At 44.4% G+C, this 22046-nt stretch overlaps 1 protein-coding gene across 1 annotated transcript in view; it reads right to left on the reverse strand.

Annotated features, from left to right (window-relative positions):
• PLA2G4F (phospholipase A2 group IVF) overlaps positions 1-22046 on the reverse strand; it is a 238999-nt gene that overhangs the window by 1912 nt on the left and 215041 nt on the right. Inside the window, exon 19 of the mRNA XM_085627089.1 lies at positions 1236-1422. Within this exon, the coding sequence (XP_085483215.1) occupies positions 1236-1422 (187 nt within the window). The remainder of the gene's footprint in view (positions 1-1235; positions 1423-22046) is intronic.

Consider the following 22046-nt stretch of genomic DNA (forward strand, 5'->3'; position numbering starts at 1 on the left):
TAGAACATGTAATGTTGCTTTTCTGAAAAAACAGACTATGAATGTACAAGAGAATCTGTCCGTCCCTAGCGTACTTTAAATACAGTTTTTGAAAAAAATAAAAGTATCTTTTGCAGCACGAGCAATGGCCTATTGACTAACCACATCCTGTGCAATTAAAAGGTTTTCAGGGGTGTGTTTGCATATTGTGAAGACAGGCTACAAGTCAGCTTGCAGATGGGGCCTGACGCATGGAGGGAACACAAGAAGGTGTTGAGTCTTACTCCTTATAGAGTAGACACCAGGAGCCAAGGTAGCACTTTACGTTTGGGATATACATTCTCTAAATAGTACACTGTTGCCACTTTTTCATAAGCAAGGTGGAGTTTGATTGGCAACTTTTCGTGAATGTAGATACAATATGTTTCAGTTCTCCAATCCCATGCAGGTCAATGCAAGTGCAACATCCAGTTTACATACCTGCTTCGAAAGAGGTAGTAGTGTACACACCAAGAAGGCTCATCTACTGGATTGATGCGTGGCTCGGATGCAAGAGATGAATGCTACATCTCAGACTTGAAAGTTTAGACATGAACATTTACAAATAAAACTTACATCAGATTTGCTTTTTTCTAAGCAACATCCCAATTCTAAATCCCCTCTTCTGCGACCTTAGGAATAAGGATCAACCCTATACAAATTGGTCCATTTACTCTACAGTAGTGACAGTACAGTAATGCCCGGAACTGCTAACTGTGCCAGTCAAGTGCCCAAGACTGGTCCGATACTTGTATATGGATCTAATGTAGAAGAATGGGTGCCTGAGTTTCCAAATACAGAGCTTAACGAACATCGTAAGGCATATCAAGACTTATTGTGGCTGCAGCACGTGAGTTCTAGCTGTCCCTTAATATCATCCTAAATACATGCAGGAGAATGGCTACCCTAACAAATGTAGGATCATGATGGAATCCCAACTAACACAAAGCAATATGCTCTTTTGTTGATACAAACTTTTGTCAATAACTCCCACCGCATCTCACTAACTAAACACTGATTACTTTGTTAATCAGCGTAGATGATGCTGACTGATTCACCATAAAAAACATGGATGACATTTGTTTTTTCAGTTTCATTGTCTTTGCTCTTAATGGCGTAGTGTAAAGCCCAAATGTAAACCACTGAATGCTTGCAGTGAAGGTGGCTACAAAGCACACATGAGGGGCTATGTGAGAATTGAATGCATGTGGCCTTACCTGGCTCCTTGCATTTCTGAAACGTGTCGTTGACCAACGGAAAGTGGATCACTATTGGAACCTTTGGATTCTCAGCATCTAAAAACATGTAGCACTCCTTTGGCTGTTTTTCATCTTCCTCATTCAGCTCTATCTTCGGGAACGGAATTCCTCTCTCTCTGCAGTACATCTCAGTCAGCAGGAGCGCCTGCGGTCAAGAGTTAAAAGAGCCTGAATCACATTTGTAATCTATTAGGTAAGCTTACATTTTAATTTTTGAGTCTGCACACAATTCATTCTACATTCTAGTATAAATTCTGGAGAGGATCACAATCTCCAACATCAAATTCAACAAGAAAAGCATCAACATTCAGGAGAGCTCACTGGCGCACAGGCAGCCCATAGTTTGTCCTCCACAGACCTCTCTTCCATCACCTCCATGCCTTTGAAAGGCAAAGCAAGTTATAGCTCTTGCAGTGGCCACCTTTCCAAAGTGTGTGAGAGAAAAAGCAAAGGTTGTGAGTCCTTCACAAGTAATAAGTGTGCAAGCTTCCGTCTATTAGGAATCAAGTATCCTGTTGTGGGATCCCTAAGGGATCATCCCTTTCCCTAAGTTGCTTAATACCTCTGATCACCCTGTGATACATCTAATCAGATGATTTAGTTGTACAGTCCTTTCATATGCAGATGATACTCAATGTTAGAAATTGGGTCATTAGTTGTGCAGGATGTGAGTCCTGCTCCATTAATACATCCACAATTGATTCCTTAGTGGGACCGATGTGCCCCATTGTAGTACTTGACTCTTTCTGGGTAGCGAAGCCGAGCAGTCCAAGGTTTACTCACGGTAGGTGGTGTGCACTAGTATCCCAGAACGCAAGCAGGCAATCAACAAACCAGGTCCAGACAATGCTTTTTTACATATAAAAAGGAACAGTACTTTATTACACGCACACACACTACTCAAGACTACCCATGAATTTACAAATATATTTATGTGGGCAAGTGGAAATACTTATACTGACACCCTCTTAATAGTTCACATCCTTAGCATACCTAAAATCCTAAGACCACAATTTCCCCGTACTCAACCTAAAATGCTAGACACAATACGATGGGGTGAAGTTGGGAGACAGCCTTTACAATGCAGACATTATAATGCAATGCCTTTACCACGCATCCTTTACAACGCAATGCCTTCACCATACATGACTTAACCGTGAATATACCTCTCATTTTAGAAAATATTTAAATGTATAATTAAAAAAGTTGACACATTTATAAATAAAAAGTAGGGGTTTCACTTATATTATAAATACTTACCATTTTGTTGTAAAGGTATGCGTGGTAAAGGTATATTCATTGTAAAGGCATTGTTATGGTAAAAGTTGCGTAGTAAAAACATGCGATGTAAATGCATGTGTTGTAACATAATCACTCCACCCCTCACCCAAAACTCCTGCACAGTATTCCAACATAATAAATTGAAGTTGTCTGCTGAAAGAACTTCTTTGAGAGTCTCAGTTGTGCCAGCTGCCAAAGCTGCCTGACCCTTCCCTCCAAAACTACAAAGGGGAGCTCTTCCTGTGATTGGATGCAGAGGTCTGGCTGCCCTCTTCTGTTTCTGTGGGAGTGAGCTTCATCAGGCCAGCTGCAGTGTGAAAGGTAATTAGCAGATGTAGATTTCATCCCTACCCCTTCTTTCTCAGGAATAGGTCCATGCATTGGCAGATAGCCCTGTTGTATGGGGAGGCCTTTTAATAAAATGTATTTTTTATTACTTTCCAAACACAACAAAGCAGGTCAGATAGACATTTTGGTGTGTGCGTCTTGATAAAAAGATGTTACAAGTTTGGGTGAACCAAACTATAAATCAATTATGCCAGTGTTATGTTAATCCATATATATCACTTTTGTAATATGAATTTAAAGAGACACCTGTGAGTAAGGGGAAGGAAGGATAAGAGGTCGACAAAGGTAAGAAACAAGGAGAGGAAAAAGAACAATTGAAAACCACAACTATCAGGCAATCAGTCCTTGTTAGAAATAGCATGCTGTTGGGTAGGAAAGATGTCCATTGCATGAGAGATGCAACACGTCTGTTGGCTTAAGAGCCTCAGGTCCAGTTCTGGAGTGCATGCAGATGTGCGGAAAAGTGATAGGACAGCAGAGCTGCACATGGCAACCAAAGTTGGAGTCTATCAGTACAGCCTGTTAGCAGGAAAGGGAATGCAGACAGTTTAAAGTGGTCCTACACATATCTGCCTAGTGAGAGAGGTGATTCAGCAGCAGCTGGCAGGATGCTTGGAGAGCCCCCAGGAGAGTTAGGATGTGACACGTGTGCAGATGCAAACTTGAAGGCTACAAAAGCTTGTTTCAGCTCTAGGAGATGGGATACTTGCAAAAAACCTGTACTTCCTCTGGTCTGATAGTGATGCTTTCTGCCTTGGCCCAAATCACAAGAAACTCGCACCATGCCTCCTTCGGATGGGGCCCTTCCATAGACAGGTAACCATGTGTTTAGCCAGTAAAAATGTCAGTTTGAGGAAGTGTACACTTGCCCTGTCCTGGGTCGCATGTGCGTAACACCCCAGTGAGCAAGCCTCCCCTACTACACAACTCGCCAAAATGGTGGCCTGAGCCAGTTGTGTAGTAACGGCTAGCAAATACTGTGACAAGGACATGCAGGCCGACAACATGTCTAGGAAGACAGCACTTAGTGTCTGGCAGAGAGAGCACTAGACTTCTGCATCTGGGAATAAATGACTGACTTTAGCTGGGGAAAGGTATGCTCATCGGGGAAGAAAGAACTAAAAGATTAACTTAAATCTGGCATTTCTGGACACCTTAGCTAGTATCCGTTCTCAGTTATTGTCTGCAATCGGCATGGCTATTTCTCCCTTCCACTTGGCTCACAATCCAGTAAAGAGGGCCTGGGTAGGTATGTTTGCCTACAGCGTAGGCGAGACAACTGACAAGTCTGCTGCTAGTCCCCATTATGTCGAAGTATTGCATCACCACGTGCATGGCAGGATCCGCTGTGATTATGTTCCAGCCTAGGCACAGCACACAAGTAGAACATCATATGCATATGGCGCTCTGTTCCACCAAGTCATAAAATTACCACAGTACACCATAACAGAAAAGATTTCCGATTGTGGTTATACTTGCAAAGTGCCATTGACGCAGGTCGAAGAGTGTGAATGATCCCCTGGAGCATGAAAGGCCATGTATGGTGAGGCCTTTGATCATCCTGCTGGCCACCAACGTATTAACTTGGCCCAGTAGGGGGAACCAAAGGCCCGGAATCTAACTATGAGCCGAGTCAGAGAATTATGAAAAATCTCCAAGTGCCATATGAAGTACAGATATCACAAAAGTGGATCTGCACTTGTGATTAATGCTAGAATTGATGCCTCACCTGTATCTCTATGCCTAAATATGGTGAAACTGTAGTTTAGCGCAGATTTGTCCCATAATCTATGTATCAGTGAAGCACACAGACTTTAAGTAATCACAACAGATGTACACTATAAATTCTCACTCACATTATAGACCAAAATTTGCCCAGCACAATCCCTGAAGCATTTCTTCTGCGACAGATTACCTATACGGCGATACCATGCTGAGCTAGACTGTAGTCTCACATGCTCAGCCAGCACACGTGCCCATGGTTGTGCTCACGGGTTCCTGTGCAACTAGCACATAGCCTCTTACCCGAGCTGCATAGTAGGGGACCTTATTATAAAAAGGAGACGCTGGTGTTTAGTATTCTCAATCCTTGAAAACAGAGTTTACAGTGAGCTAAACTTTCTTGGGAAGACTCACTCCAGTAAAATTCTAAAACCTTTTAGAGCAAAAATTCCAGGAGGTTTGTTTTATTTATTTATTTTACAGAGTTTTATATAGAGCGAACTTGACCCAAAAGTATCGGGTATCAGAGCACTTTATATAGCACCAGTTGCGTTACATGAGGATACGTTCATGTTTTTTTGTTAGGCACGGTTAAATGGGTGGAATACAGCTGCAATAAAAAGACAACAGAATACAAATATGCTGATATTCCTGACTAGAACAGCTACATAACAGCATGTAAGGAAAGAAGGCACCAGGCAGCTTCCTTCAGCTAAACAACGCTAACTAGCTCTCAGTAGTTAGCAGATATCCATCCTCTACAAAAGTGTAACAATGTCTAGTCTAACTTAGGTATATGACATAGTGAAATGACAAATGACGAGGCCTTGGTCCTTTGTGAGTTGTTCCACAGGTTCAAGGATACACCTCACTGATGAGGCCAAATAAGGCCGAAACTGGTTTGGAATCGCTTGTGTTGTCCTCTTGAGGGGGCCTCGTCTGGCAGTACAGGATGAACTGCTCCCACGAGGAACAGTGTCAATACTGATTTGCTTAAGGTGGGTCTCTTTCTAGAGTGGCACAATGGCCAAGAAAATAACGGGTTGGAATGCTACCCTGAGCGATTGTCCATGGTTAGACTATGTTCTCTCATCACTTTTTGTGGTTGATGTACACCCCAAGTGGCCAAGGATCCAAGTTATGCCTCAATGATGAGATATGGGGTTGCTTGTGTTCCCCTTTGGAGGGGGCAATGTCTGGCTGGTTGGGATGAACTGTTTACACACATGAGGAATACAGGGTCAGTACTAATTTGCATAAGGTAGACCTCTGTCTACTGTGACACAGTGGGCGAAAAGCAATGTCTTACTGGCATCTTAGGTTTAGATAGGTAACCATAGAATGAAGGTACAACAATTTGTGAAAACTATGTGTAGTAATGACAGGATACCGGTGATTGTTGAAGTAGTCTTTATTAAGATGTTGCGGCTGAATTCCCACAGACAGCCCTCAGCCATGCATGCAAGCACGGCGTCGGTCTCAAACTGTCTCACACCAACTGACAACCTTTAGAACGCCTCATGCCCCAACGGGCAGCACGAGGCAACAGTGGCATAGAATGTCCACACGCAAGGGGCACGTGAGGACAGAACACTACACTAGGCCAGTTATTACATTTTATCTAGAATAAGTACAATAGAACTACAAATAGCTGATCTCTGTTCCATTACTTGTAATAACCTTTTTAGGTATGAAAACAAGAAATTAGTTTGACTCATCTTTTCCAGATATGACACGCTAAAACAAATTACAAAGAAATCTTTTATTTGTTGTACACTTCTGAATACATATATTGACAGATGGAAATATTGTTTCCATACATATTTTCAATATGTAACATTACAATGCTAAGAGAACTATATCACAATCTGAGAGACATTAGATAACCTTTTGCAGCAGTAATATTAATTGTAAAACGTGTTTCCCTAATCTATTGCAAGGATAATTTATTAAGGATGAGCTGAACAACATTTTATTTTAAAAAAAAAGTGGAAAGAAAAATAATTTTTGTACTACTATTTAATACAGCTTGCTTTCTTGGAAGAAATAAATATGCAAACACAACAAGATGATGGACGGAGTGCTGAAACTTTTTGTGTTTGCGGAAATAAATATGAACCACTTTAGAAGGATGAGGTTTTGAAGCCATGATGACTTTTTTTGCGACCTTGGAATAAAAAATCATCAGTGCACCCTCATTGTTTCTCATTATGTGTGGAAATGTGATCCTTGGACAGGGGTCCACTTCTATCCATAACTGATCTTTTCAGTAAGCAGAACAGAGCCTTGAAAGCAACTTTGTGCAAATTAAATATTATCATAATTCCTTAGACCACCATATTCCTATGCACATCATTTGCACCCTAAATCCCTTGACTATCCACAACTTTTTGTCAACGTGTACCAAAAATCCTTGTGATTTTGTGGCATAAGCAGGACATATAGATCAGGCCATCTTGCCCTTTCTCATACCCAATGTTTCTTTTCAGCCCTTGATTTAGTCTTTCCAGAGCATAGTGAAAACATGCACAGGTACGTGAAGAGTAGCCTTGATTCACTGTGACCAGCCTCAGGCAAAGTAGGGCGTTACTCCATTTTACCATAACTTTTAAAAATTTCCTTTAGCTTACTAATGTGCTTCTGTGAAGTGACGGAAGTCTCCTGTGTAGTTTTGTTGGGTTTGCTCGTGCTGATGTTCTGACATCCATTGATCCAACAGCACCTATAGTTCCTGAATTTAGTTTCTCACTATGTGCCTAAGTTGTGGACCTATATAGAGCTCATGTCTTCTACACATACTAAACCATGTATAAATCACTCAAAGGACTTTCTCTCTTTTGAGGCCCATATGTAACCCAATGTGTTTGAAGCATGCATGCCTATTGTTAGAAATGGGGGTCTCTAGTTGACAGAAGTAGGTTCCTTTGTCCAAGTAGGGACCCTTCTTCCTAGTAAGGATAAGGGGGATAACCTTCTAAAATAACCCCTGCACACCCCTGTGATAGCTTGGCACGAGCAGACAGGCTTATCTCAGAGGCAGTGTGTAAAGCATTTGTGCATGCATACATTAACACAGTGAAAACACTACAAATGGACACCACACCAGTTTAGAAAAATAAGCAAAACTTTATCTAAACCAACAAGACCAAAAATGACAAAAAGTTAACATACTATACTAAAATAGTTACTGTGCAAAATAACTTTTAAATTGCAGGAATAAAGCTGAAACACAGTTCCTCCGACTCAGTAGCTCCTTCTGGGGCTACCGCGATACTGAACACGACAGAGTCTGACAATTCCAGCCAACCGCATAAGTACGGGTTAGCAAAAGCGTTGACAGACTCGGAGACAGTACCTTTCTTGTTGTGACCAACACAGCGATGCGAGCAGGTTGGAGCAACCGTCACAGTTGCGATGTGAGAATGTGACATGGAACCATTGCAGCGTGCTGTGTCCTCATGGCTCAGTGCAGGCAGCGGCTCGTTGATGGAGTCTGTGAGACCAAGACTTGCGATGCAGGTTGAGGCGGTGCTCGATGCAGTGCTGGCAGGTCACGGTGTGGTGACAGAGCAGATTAATGGTTGAGTAGGACAGCGATGGAGTCCGTGATGTCTGTGCAGCATGTAGCGAAGCGGTGCGGAGTGCGGTGCCCACAGGACGCGGTGCAAGCAACGGCTCGTTGACAGAGTTGGTGAGACCAGGGTTGCTTTGCGAAACAAGACGGTGCTCTTTATGGTGCCTTCAGGACACAGAGTCTGCAACGAACTAGGTGACGGAGTTGGCTGCTCTTTTCTTCTGTGGCGACTGGAACCAGCGGGACTAGAGATGATGTCCAGAAGGATGGTGAGTCCTTTGCTGTTCCTGAGACCTCTTGAACAGGGAGCAAGCTCCACTTCAAGCCCATGGAGATACTTTCTCAAGCAGGATGCACACACAGTTCCTCTCCTTAGCATAGACAGCCACTGCAGGCCAACCCCAGACAGCACACAGCAAAAGGGCAGTACTCCTCCTCCAGTTTCTCCACCTCTTCTCCTTAGCAGAGGTTCCTCTTGAAGTTTCAAAAGTGATCTAAAGTTCTGCGGACTGGTGCCAAATACTTATACAGCTAAATCACCCTTTGTTCTCTGGTGGCAGAGAAGCCCCATGCCCAGTCAAAACCAGCTCTGTACTCGCTGGTGCAGCTTCCTGGCAGGAGGTGGAGACAGCATTTTGGAAGGCAGACCAGGCCCATTCAGGTGGAAGGAAATCTCCTCCCCTTACTATAAATGCAGCCCAGGTCTATTCAGCCCAGCCCTGACTCATCCAGACTCTCTGGAGCCACTGCACCTCCCCACCCCCTGCCACTCCAAAGTCAGACAGTTAATACACATCCTAGCAGAGGCACACTGGATGGCTAAGCAAGAAAACACCTACTTTCTAAAAGTGGTATTTTCAGAATGTATAAATCACCCTGACTAAAAGATGCATTTTAACATTCTGAGTTCAGGCATGCTAAACTGTATTTTCCTACCTTGTTCCCAGGGGTGGTTATGTTTATAAAATGTTATAGGCAAACTCCCCATTCTATCCTATGGGAACAGATAGACTTGCAATAGTGAAACATGAAATTGGCATTAATTTCACTATCAGGACATGCCACACACACCAGGGCATGTCCTACCTTTCACATACACTGCAGTTTGCACACAGGGGTACCTTGGGCCTACCATAGGGGTGACTAACATGTAAGAAAAGGGAAGGGTAGGGCCTGGCAAGTGCACTTGCCAAGTCGACGTGGCAGTACTAGACTGCACACAGATACTGCAGTGGCGGATCTGAGTTACATTTACATGCTGCTTATGTGGGTGGCACAATCAGTGCTGCAGGCCCACTAGCAGCATTTGATTTACAGGCCCTGGGCACACACAGTGCACTGTACTAGGGACTGACTAGTAAACCAAATATGCCAATCATGGTAACACCAATCCATAACAACACTTTACAAAGGGAGCACTTGTACTTTGGCACTGAACAGCAGTGAAAAACTGCCCAAAGCATCTAGACCAGCAAAACGCAATCCAACACACAGCAAAAACACAGGAGGCAAAGCCAAAAAATATAGGGGAAACCCACGCAAATGATGCCAGGTCTAACACCTATCATTCTCCAAACTCATTCAACCCTAATAGTTAATGTCATTACCACGGTTGGGGTTTCCTCAGAAAGCATGTTTTCTCAGGATTATGTAAAAATAGAGTAACCATTATGGTGACACCCATCATGAAGAAACTAAAATGAGGACAAGTGAAAATGAAAATTGTAAGAGCTAAAGTCCCCAACTAACAGAGCCGATATTCCCTTTCTGACATTTTCCTCTTAATGCCTGAAGCTTCCCTTAATTTCTCCATTGTTTTATTAAACTTAAATGAGAACCTTATTGTCAACAGACTTTCCCAATTGTAGATCTACTGCAGGGATACTTTTGTTTTACAATTAGATTGGGAAAAGCCTAAATTGCCATTCTCAAACTGTAGTCTGAAGGCCTAACCAACTGCCCCTTTGCAAGGGATGCCTACCTGTCTCCCCATTAAAAATAAATCCAGTAACCGTTATTAATAGGACCCCTTTGTATATTTAAAAACTGTGAATGTTCAAGAACATGATCCAAAGTGCATTTACTATAAGAATTGGGTGCAAGATTAATCACAATCACCTTTGGTGCATCTGTTGTTACACTTATAGATGATTGCAAACAACGGTGTGGCATGTATTGCGAGTGAAACATTGTGTGTGCGACTGGCTGCAGAGGAACAACTACATCAACCTTATATCCTACCTCTTCACCCCAGTCTACTTTGTCTCCTGGTCCTCTCACAGTGGACTGCAAAAGGTTACTCACCAAAGTTCACTCATTTGCAGTTTTTTTGTCTTTTGTCACATATACACCAACCTCCAGTGTGTCTTCAGAGACCAGGACAAAGCCTACTTTATAGAGAGGCCCCTCTGGAAAGTGTGCTCTAGCATTGTTGATTGAAATCTAAAACTTCACAAATGCAGGGATATTGACTATCAGTGGGATGCTGCCCAACTACCAAAGACTGTAAGTGTACCCTGGAACTTCACTGAAGCTCTTTGAAGATCTACATATCCACATTGATTTACATCTATTTGGACTCAACTGTGGTACTTACTGAAGTTGGAAGTGTGTGCAGTCTCTTGCTTGAAATCTAGGAATAAACCTCATGCCACACTGAAGCTCTGTTGACCCGCCTTGCTGCCTCAGATTTTTGCCAATGTGGATGACCACGCCTCAGATTTTTGCCAATGTGGTTGACCTCGACTAGCCCAGTCTAAACATTAAGATGTCCTCACTGATCCTCACCAGGGATTGGAGGATGCCTGTCCTAGATCCATCTGCTAAAATGTGAGCTGAGCGGTAACTGCGCCTGGTAAGCACTCACCCTCCATTGTAGAATGCCCTCTCCCTCCTTCCCTTTTCTCAGTACCCACGAGCCTCAAACTGGCTAGCAGTGAGTATGGGTCCATTACCATTCTCAGTTGGTTGGCTGCTGGAAGAAGTGTCCACAAGCATCACCTAAGGGGTGCCAAAGGTGTTAGTTAAAGTAATGTGCCCACCTAGCTTAATGTGTGAGTGTAAAGTAATCTACAATATGGTGTGATATTTTATTTGACGAAAATTGCTCTCAGGGGTGGGTTATAGGTATATGCAGGCACACTTCCACGAGCGGGAGTTTCTGAGCACTCATAAACTTTGGCAGTCACATTCTAGTCATAATAACAATTGTAGACTAACTTCAGTGACGGGCAGGAATAAATGTTTATCCAGGTGGGGAAAAATACAGAACATACCCTCAAAATTGGGATAGGTATGGGAGAAGAGGATAGTCAACTTAGAAAAATATTTCCTACTGGTGGATGCATAACTGGGCATTTGCTAGAATTAAACATGTTAAAATGCTTTCAAATAAGAGTAACTTTAAATTAAAAAAAGAATTACAGAACTACTCATGGGATCTATGATTGTAACAACCTTCCAACAGTACTATGTGAAATTCGCCGTGAATTTTAAAAAGAAATCTTACATTTACACCCTAAATAGACGTGGCACAGCAATAGATTTCTGAATTTTGCTGATAATCCTCCCTTTAGAATTGAAGTTCACAGCACGTAATTGAAATTACATTTACAAACCCAAGAGGAAATCAAGTAAGAAATAAATGCTTTAAGTATTCATTAGGTCTTGGCTCCCGAAAATAGAACTTTAAGTCATGTTCATAGCCATCTTTAACACCAAGTGTTCACTAGGGGTCATCTGCAACTGCTGCAGTCAGATACTACTTACTTCACATCAGAAAGATCTGCTCTATCGTCTGTTCCACACTGCAGAACCATCATCCACACACGTTGAGTAAACATTACTACTGCAAACGTCGTGTGTACCTTGCTAAATATGATTTCTTTTACCTGGTCGAAGTCATAAACCTTGCACAAAACTGCTCCTGGTACCAGCCCACCTCTTGTTGCCAATGGCAGGTATGTTGGCTTTCTGGTTAAAGCAGAGCACACTTCAAGTTCTTTGGCTCTGTCTACAATTCAACCGGCGGCTTACATAACTTTATCACACCTGTCTCCTCGCCACTCCCTTTGCTGACCTCTGCGTTTGACAACGTTCAACTTTTTCCTGTTCTGGCATCCCCATGCACCCATTTTCCCTATAATGCTCCTCTCCAATGGAATATACCCACATTAGCTATGCCCATAAAGTCTTGCTTGACAGTGTCTTTATGAGCTTTTTCGTTTACTCTATGATATTGTCCCTCATTAAAAATAATAGAGCAAACATTCAAAATACAATGTACAAGAAGGTGAAGCAATAAAAACAGGATTTCATTGGTGTGGGATCAAAAGCACCATGAGGGGAAATAGTGCAGGAATTTCTTAATTCTCTCCCTAGGTCAAAAGATACCAATTTTCCTACCAGCATAGCACTAATGAATCCAAACAAGGGAATTTGGGGGCTCATCAAGATGCCAGGACATGCATGAGATCCCCTATGTCAGGTTTGTAGATCTCCATCTAGACACAAATTCCAAAGGCAGCCTCAGATTAATGCTATAAGAATGGAGTACAGAATATCCTCATTGAAGAAAAATCAGTGGCTTTAAAGTTATTTCATATTATGCCCTGTAAGACTTTCACTTGTCAACCAGGGCCTTATAAAGAAATACCTTCAAAGTTGCTTATTTTTTTCAATGCGGATAAGGCTGTGCCTGATTCTAAAAACACACAGAACGCGACTCACTCTGTAGTTGCTCATATTAACTCCAATGGGATAATATTTTTGTAAACAATATTTAGGACACATTATTTTCATTATATCTATGATATACCATGCTTTCTAGTGCCAAGATAAGAAATGTTCCAGCGCATAAGGGACATTCTGACAGATTTCTGTCCAAATATGTAGTACACTACATTTTTATATGTTAGGTACGCAGCCGCAGACACAGTCCCTTTTGGGATGACTTAGCTAGTATATAAAAATAGGTTTTCCTGCATGGTCAGGGCAATTTTCCCTGCCATAGTCACTGCAGCGATTTTAGACTGCACCCTAGCCACAGCACCACAGTGGCCCCTGACGCCATGCACTTGTATCATAAATGTGGATGGTGAAAGAATACTCTGCAGCCCACATAGGCAGTTCAACTCACACACCACTGGTGCAGATTCTGCCCCAATTTACAATGGTCTTATTAGAGAGTGAAGCCGCTAATTGAAAACAATTTTACAGTACCATTTTAGGGGCAAAGCACATACACTCTGGTACTGAATAGTAGTGCCATATTGCATAGAGTGATATTAGCAGTAAAAATAGGGTCTAAAAAAGTGACAATTCTTGGGTGGCCATGTATGAAAGACTACGTTGCTACACTAGCTTTAGCAGCCTAATGTGAGGGGAAAAAAACTTTTGGTGGCTGCATAATGACCGCAATGTCTTTGATGACAGAAAGGTTTTTAGCGACTTTGAGGCCAATGTATTTCCCACTGAAAAATCCTTCTGATGGTGTAAACAGAACATTTCAAAGTATGACAATTTCTGGTAATATGGCCATGAATGATTAGTCAATACAAACTCATTTGATTTACTTTTCCCTTACTATCTTCCGGGAGAGCCTCTCTCCCCTGTGGCTGCCACTGGGTGTTCACAATGAAGGGAATCAGCCCAGGAGTCCTGTATGAAAGGGAGGAGGGGAGAGGGAAGGTTCCTCATCTTATGCGGCAATCAAGATGAATCCCAGGATGCATCATCAGAAAAACATCCAGTTCCAGGATGGTCACTATTTGGGCTCAGGTTTAGGAATGCATCAAATCTACCTGCAGAACACTGGAAAATAAATGAAATGTCGCCCTCTGGTGTGCTACTCACATTGCCAATTCAGGCTGCCAAATCTCTTCCACCTGTTCCGTTCTGGCTACTCTGTGCTTCATTTTTTCTGTGACTCTATGGTCTAGTCAGAGATGCTGTATATTCGACCTCCAAATGCAGGTACATTAAATAAACACGGATTCCACTGCTATGACTGCTGGTGAGCTGGAGTGCATTACCAACTCTATCCGACTATTGAACTCATACGCACTGTTCCTCGAAGTTACCCCTCGATCGAAGGTCACCGGTCCAAGAATGCTGCAGAGCAAGTACCCATCCCCACAAGTGTGTGTAAAACTGGCAGTCGAGAAAATGTTTGCACAGAGCATGTGGGCCAACATCTCGGAAGACTAAGCATGAACAACTAATTGCTTTATTGCTTTTTTCATTAAGCAGCTAAGGTTTCGATTGGTTGTACTTATTTCTGCCTCAGTTACAAGGCACGGAAAGATGGAGGCTGGTGTGCAAAGTTTAAGGTGGGTGAATGTGATCATCGTCTATGTGGACAAAAAGCAAAGTAGGAGGTCCATGTGCGGTAACAAGTCATGTCTAAGACACTTTCACCACATCGACATTTTCTGTCTGAACTCCCACGTAGTCCAAGCAGCATGCCGGGCAACTGCTTTCTGGGCAGCATGTGCTGAATGGCGCTTTAAATGTGAAAAGAATGTGAGACGTTTCAAGTCACAAGACACAGTAAAATAAACGGTGTACTGAAATTTGATCTGGCATCATGCCAAGGTATCAAAGTGGGTATGAGAAATGCACCTCACGCCATTTCACATACAAGTGTTGTTTTCGAAGCTTGCACTTTACTAACAGTGTTCATATCCAAAGTTATTTTTGGTTGCAGTTTATAGAGCAACACGGCCCGATGGTATTGGGGCACTTTACCTGAGAACCAGATTAGGATGCAGAAGGTCATGTTCACTTTTTTTTAATCCGCTTTTCTGTTTTATTCAGTGTTTCACGAGAACACCTCTTTGAAAAATCAGTCTGTGGCCATCCTCACAACTGGTAATACTGAACTACTGTGTATGCGGCAACTCCTGTTGCCACACATAACGGAAAAATTACTTGTGTGTTTTTTACCTCACCCAGCAAAAACACACCCCCATTACATTTTGGCAGGTCAAACTTTTTTTTTAACACTCTTTATTGGCATTTTACATAGGAGAACAGTATCAAGTACATTGGAAATATGGTCTTCTAAAACTATCTACTGTGACAGGTTTGGGAATGAATTCAACAATATTGCAGTAATGTCAATGTCCTTTTCTCATCAACTTTTTTGCCCCACTTCCCACCCGCCCTTCGTGTCCAATAACTGTGAACATGCCTGTGATTGACCATCTATCAGAAGTGCCACACTATAATCCATCTATCGCATTTCCTGCTACAGGGTTTGTTGCGAATCTCTCACAAACTCTACCCCTCCCCCCCCCCCCCCAAGGGTTCCTTCAAATCTGCAATCATTGCGCACCATGCCCGTGCATCCTCTTCAAGTCTATCATCTCTCCTAATGTGTTTCATCCAGACCAGGTCAGCTGTGGCCCACTCTTTCAAATCTCGCACCCACCTACTTAAAGGAGGTGGAGTCGGGCCAAGCAGTCACGAGATTGCTACTCTCCTCTTTGCAATCACCAACCCCAGGAGCACAAACTTTCTACTCAGTTTTTTTTTGGGGGGGGGTTGGGTAGTAGATGCAAGAGAGCAGATAGGATCGTTCTGGGGACGGACCATCTGGTCGCCGCTTGGATAATATTCAACAATATCATATGCACAAAGCGTGCTGTTGCCTCTCCACATCTAGGGCAAGCGTCCGATCTCTCTGCGTAAATTTTACTTAGGCTACATGGGGTTAGATATACTTGGTAAACTATTGATATTGGATTAACTTAAAACGGGCATTGGGGCTCGCCTCCCGAACTCCTTTGTGTATGTTCGCCCAGTCCCGTTCTAGTAGGCGTTCCTCCGATTCCTCCTCTCACTTTGCCTGAGCCGGGTGGACACTGACCGGGCTATCATCTTGGAGGGCCCTATAAATTTGGGAGATCAAACGCTGCCCTCCTGCCATTGATATTATGGTTGCCAGAACGGCTGTGTGTGGGGGTTCCTCCGGGAAGGAAGTCCAGATCCCTCTAGCTACTGCCGCTATCTTATTATATTGTAGGAATTGACCTGCTCCCAGCTCGAAAGCGGTCAGAGCCTCTTCTTGGGTTATAAAGTTGCCGTTAGTATGCAAGTCTTACATTGTAAGACATCCCCCATCCTTCCATCGCCACATATCTAATCAGGTAAGGATAATCGTTCGGTATCCACAACTCCATCATGAGTAGCTTAGGTAGAGTACTACTGACGTAGGTGCCTGCCAAAAGGGCCTTCACCCAGTTGGAATGGAATGGAAAGGCATTTCTAGAGCGCATGGCTAATCGGGAGCATCCCAGCGCTAGTAGTGTTGCAGTTCCAACTATACACAGCTTTAGGGAAACAGATAAGTTTTAAGTTGCTTTCTGAAGGTCAGGTGGTTGGGTTCCAGTCGGATATTGGTGGGTAAGTGATTCCATAGCTTTGCAGCATTAAATGAGAAGCGACGTCCTTCGCTTTGTGTTCTTTTTATTTTTGAGATTACCGCCAGTTTTTTATTATCTGACCTAAGAGCTCTCTTGGGCCAATAAGGGTAAATAATATCTCGAATAGCGGGAGGGCCTTTGCCTGAGAGTGTTTTGTGCATGATACATAATGCTTTAAATTGGACTCTTTCGTGGATGGGTAGCCAATGTAATGATGACAATGCAGGTTTAGCTGAAAGGCGTTTGGGTGTATTCAGAAGAAGACGAGCAGCACAGTTTTGCACTATCTGTAGTTTCTTTATAGTTGTGGATGGTGCTCCTATATATAGGGCATTAACATAGCCCAAGCGTGACAAAATCAAAGTTTGAACCAATAGCCTTCTGGCTGAGGAAGGTAGCAGGGGGAGGATCTTCCTTGACATTCTTAAGATTCCAAAACAACAAGCTGCCACCTTTCCTGCTTGTTCTTTGAACTCTAGCTTGAGGTCTAGCTATACACCTAGACTCTTAATATGGTCCTTTGGGGAGGGAGGTGTCCCCAAACAACTAGGCCAGAAGGATCCAATGTTCAGCGAGGTGAAATTGCCCATGAGCATAAGCTCCGTCTGAGCTCCATTTAGCTTTAGGTAAGAGTCATCCATACAACTTGACACCTTTTGAAGGCATAAGTTACTACCCTTTTTCAGCCAGTGGACCCCATGTTGTAGTTGGCCCGCTATGTAATATAGACATATACGGGGCAGCTCCACCCCCGTCCACCCACTTCCATTGGAGGGTATCCAGTTTAACTTGTTTCTGTTTGCTCCCCCATAACAAGTCCACCAGTAAACTATCTAATGTCGAGAAGTAGGATCTGGAGATTTCATGGAGAGAGTGCTGCAGAGTGTAGAGACAGCGAGGTGGGATTATCATTGTTATAATCGCCACTTTACCCATTAGGGAGAGAGGCAGGTTTTTCCAGAATCCCACCGAAGCTCGCACCCCAACAATTATTCTCCCTATATTATGTTCTAAAAATGATGAGGAGGTATGCCAGGTATGCCAGGTTGAATACCCAGGTATCTCATACCCTCTTTTTTCGACGGTAGACCCACATCAGGTTGTAAAGCAATTACATCCTGTGACATTTTCCCGATGGGGACTATCAAAGATTTGCCAGGCTAAATGCGGAGTCCGGAGAACTCGCCAAATGTCCTTAGTTCGTGTAAGAGGAATGGGACTGCTCTAGGTGGGCGCCTTAGATATCCCAACATATCATCCGCGTACAAGGAAACGATGTGCTGTGTATCTCCCAGAGGGATTCCATGGTCCACCATAGTCTTTCTGAGTGTTGCCGCTAGTGGCTCCATCGCCACTACAAACAGCAGTGGTGACAGGGGGCATCCCTGTTGTGTTCCTCTCGACAGATAAAATTCTTCAGACACCACTTCCTCTAAGTCGCACCCGAGCTGATGGATTCATACATAGTAATTGAACCCAGCTGAGAAACTCCTGTCACATCCCCATCTTTTGAAGGGCTGCCCAAATAGATTTCCACTCTACTGAGTCGAAGGCTTGCTTAATATCTTACATAGCTAGGGCGCAATCTTCATCTTGTACTATCAGAGCATGGCAGACATGCACAAGTATTCTTAAGTTATGTGTGGTGTTTCTACTAGGTATAAAACCTGCCTGGCCTGGGTGGATTAAGGGGGGCATAGAAAGAAGCAACCTAATCACATGAATCCGACTCAGGATCTTGACGTCTAGATTCAAGAGGGAGATCGGTCTGTAGGAGTCGGGCATCAAAGGGTCCTTATCTGGTTTTAAGATCATGGATACTAGCGCCTCTTGCATTGATCTCATGTGCTTCAGTATATTCTTCCAGTATCTTATCAACCAGGAGCGGTGCGAACTACTGATAAAACTCAGCGGTAAGGCCATAACTACCTGCACATTTGGCAGTTTTAAGATGACTAATAGCATTTAGTAGTTCTTACCTGGTTATGGGGGCCGCAAGAGCCTCTGCTTCGTCAGGGTTTGTCTGTGGTAGCTCAATGTGATTAAGGTATTCCTGTATTCGTTCTGGAGGTATATGTGACTTGGTACGGCAGGCGGTAGCCAGATTGTGTGCTAAAGTATCTACAATTGCTCACTGGGTACCGACCAACTCCCTGTTTCTGTCCTCTACCTGTAAAATAGAGGGTGGGGCAGATTCGGCAATTATCAATCTTGCTAGGAGGGCCCCAGACTTATCTCCTTCCATGAGAAGGCGTTTGTGAGAAGTTGGCCTGGTATATGCTGTCCACTAGTTATAGTGGGCACCTTGTATCAGTCCAAACAACCCCTTATTGGTTATAGGTTAAAGACAACCTTTATTGAAAGCTATCCTAGTGGTAGCTATGGAGAGCAGCCTTAAGGCTAAGTCTCGAAGGAATGTAAAGCAGCTTGGTTTACCAGATTATAACCTCTTGAATGACCAAATGAAAGTTGAACCACACCAGGTATATATATAAAATATATGTATTTATTACTAAACACTCTCTACTAACCTTTTTATGAGGTTAAAGAGCAAGATACACAATATTACAGCACTAGCACAACAGTAAATAGCACAATACACAGTGGGCTCCAGGGGGAGACCAAACCATATATTAAGAAAGTGGTATAACAACCCTGACTTGACTAGACACAGTGCCTAGAGCACGTAAAATCGCTGGGACCCCAAGGAACTACCCAAGGTAGTGACACAGGGGACCCACGGAGAACGGGTGCAGTGTGAGAACACAGACGAAAGCTCCGTACAATCCTATGGGAAAGTCACGGTGGGAATTTTAAAGATTAAGGACACTTAGAAGAGTACTTTGAGCAAACTCTTTCAGACTTAGAAGGTTATAAGTCCAGCATCCATGTGAGCACCGGAGTACTCGTGTTACCTCACCCAGGGGAGCCGTGTGCATAGGTGTCAAATGGCATTGGGAATCGTCGTTATTTTCAATTGCGATCTGCTGCAAAGTGCTGCTGCTGTGAAGAAGAAAAGTGTCCGGTGTGATCCAAGCCTGGATCGGTGATGTGAAGAACCTGAAAGCAGAGGGGCCAAAGTCTGGGTCGCTAGCCAGTGACCAAGGGCACGATAGATGAATGCCCACCGATGGCGGGTGCTTCAGGTGCGAAGAGGTGAAGCTTGACTCTGCAGCCACGGGGACCAGAAGACATTGACGACAACCAGGATCCGGATGCGAGCTGTCCCACGAAGGATGTCGAGTGCTGCGGGGGTCAGTGTTCGAAGGGAACACCAACAAGCCTTGGCAACTGCAACCCACGCGGTCAGAGGAAAGATGCTTCGGTGTGGACCAGCAAGGTCCTGGAGACTCCCGAAGCGATGGGAAGTCCGGGCACATCTGGAGCAACCAGGAAAGCCCGCAGAAAGTTAAAGATGCCTTCTCAGGGACCCACAGGTCAACGGACCAGGGATCGCAAAGGGACCTCAAGAGAAAACACAAAGGGCCAGCTCACGGAACACTCCTGGAGTGTAGGCCAGCAATCTTTGGTGGAATTGCTGCTCAGGCTCAGGGCCACCAGTAACCCAAAGGTCAGCCTCAGAGGTCGCCTCAAAGCTGATGCTTCTGCAAATGGTCGCGGTGTCCAGGGGTTCAGGTTGCACGGTCTCCACGAGGGATACAGGCCTCAGAATTGCTGAGTGCACAGATCAACCTCAGAGACCACAGGAACCCACTTCCTGTGTTGCAATTTTCTTCGGAGTCCTCAGGAGCTTCGGAGATGCAAACTGGACAGATGCGTATTTGGTGCCTGCCTTGCAGGGGAGTAATTCCTTTACTCCAAGGGAGATTCTTCAGTCATCTAGTTCAATGCAGATCGTCAAAGTTCTGGTTTCTGTAGCAGAGTTTCGTCCAGGTAAATCTAAAGCCCTGTAGTCAGGGGTTCCTACTTTATACCCAAGGAAGGGGTGGGACAACTCTGGGGACCCGCCTATGGGAAGATCAGGACAGAGGGGTGGCTGCACCCATGTCCTTTGTCCAGTTTCGTGCCAGAGCAGGGGCTGGTAGCCCCTGCAACCGGTTTGAGCTGGACTATGCACAGGGACACCAAATGTGCCCCAGTGCAGACATCAAAGCACTCTTGGAGTGCACCCACCCAGCCCCAATAAACTAAAGCCTGCCTGGGAGGTGGTCACACCTCCCTGTGACAGGAAACCTATTGTCCAGCCTCCCCTGCCGGAGTTTCGTCCAGCAGAAGGAGGGCAGACTTGTGTCTGTGGCTGGAAGCATCCATTTTGTGATGCCCGGGTTCTGTGAAGCTGGTACCGGGTGTACCGGTGTTGCCATGTTTCTCCCTCTAGTAGGGTGGAATCATACCTCCACACCAGTTACTGGTGTGGAGGTATGATTCCAAGGTGTTTGACACCAAACATGACATGGTTCTGTGCAGCCGTTTTAACCCCTTCGCCGCGGCGGGAATTCCGCCGCGGCGCTGGGGGGTGCGGGGGGGCAGCGCGGTGGCGCTGTGCTCATGACGGAGCCGCTCCGTCATGAGCCACGGTTGAGCTGTGCTCATGACGGAACGGTTCCGTCATGACTCCGCCCAGTTGCGTTGTCCCCCCGCACAGGCGGGGAAACAGCGCCGCGTGGGCGGAGCGGCCGCCAACGGTCGTGGCATGACGGAACCGTTCCGTCATGAGCACACGGCAACCGTGGCTCATGACGGAACGGTTCCATCATGAGCGGGGAAGGGGTTAAAGTTAGCATTTACCGCGAGGTTATAATGCACTTAAGAGTATATGGTATGGCTGCATCACAGACAACCCCGGAGAATAGATTACGAAGGCTGCAGAGGGGCTCTGCTCATGCATGGGCACCCTCTCACATAAAACCCAGCACCCTGCCTTCAGGATTGTTAAGGCCTGCCATAGGGGTGACTGATAGCTTTATATGTGTAGTGATCAGAAGAGATATAGGTAATCTATATCTCAGTAAGGGGTGCATACACCACCTTACCCAGGCTGCAGTAGCAGATCTGTGGTGTCATTTTGGATGGCTTCCCAGGGGTGGCACAATACATGCTGCAGCCCCTGGTAGGCCTCTGGGGTACCTATGCCCTGGGTAAATAGTATACCAAATACTAGGGACTTATAAGGGTACCCCAGAATCCAATCTGGAGTGTACCTAAAGTACATAGAATCAATTTGAAGGGGAAAGCAGATAGGCTAGGGTCCTGAATAGCAGGATCCCAGCCAAACTAAGTCGAAAACCAGCAAAACACCAGGAAAAAAGTGGGGGCAACCATGCAGTCAGATTCCACCTTCCTACAGCGTTGTTGATACCGTATATATTTAAGTTTTCCCAACCTACACCAGGAGGCCATAAGTTCTTCTTGTGTCTTCCCCCACTCTGCAAACGCTTGCATTTCCTCAAGCAGCGC

The sequence above is a fragment of the Triturus cristatus genome, chromosome 9 (assembly GCF_964204655.1).
Source record: "Triturus cristatus chromosome 9, aTriCri1.1, whole genome shotgun sequence".
Taxonomy (NCBI): Eukaryota; Metazoa; Chordata; class Amphibia; order Caudata; family Salamandridae; genus Triturus; species Triturus cristatus.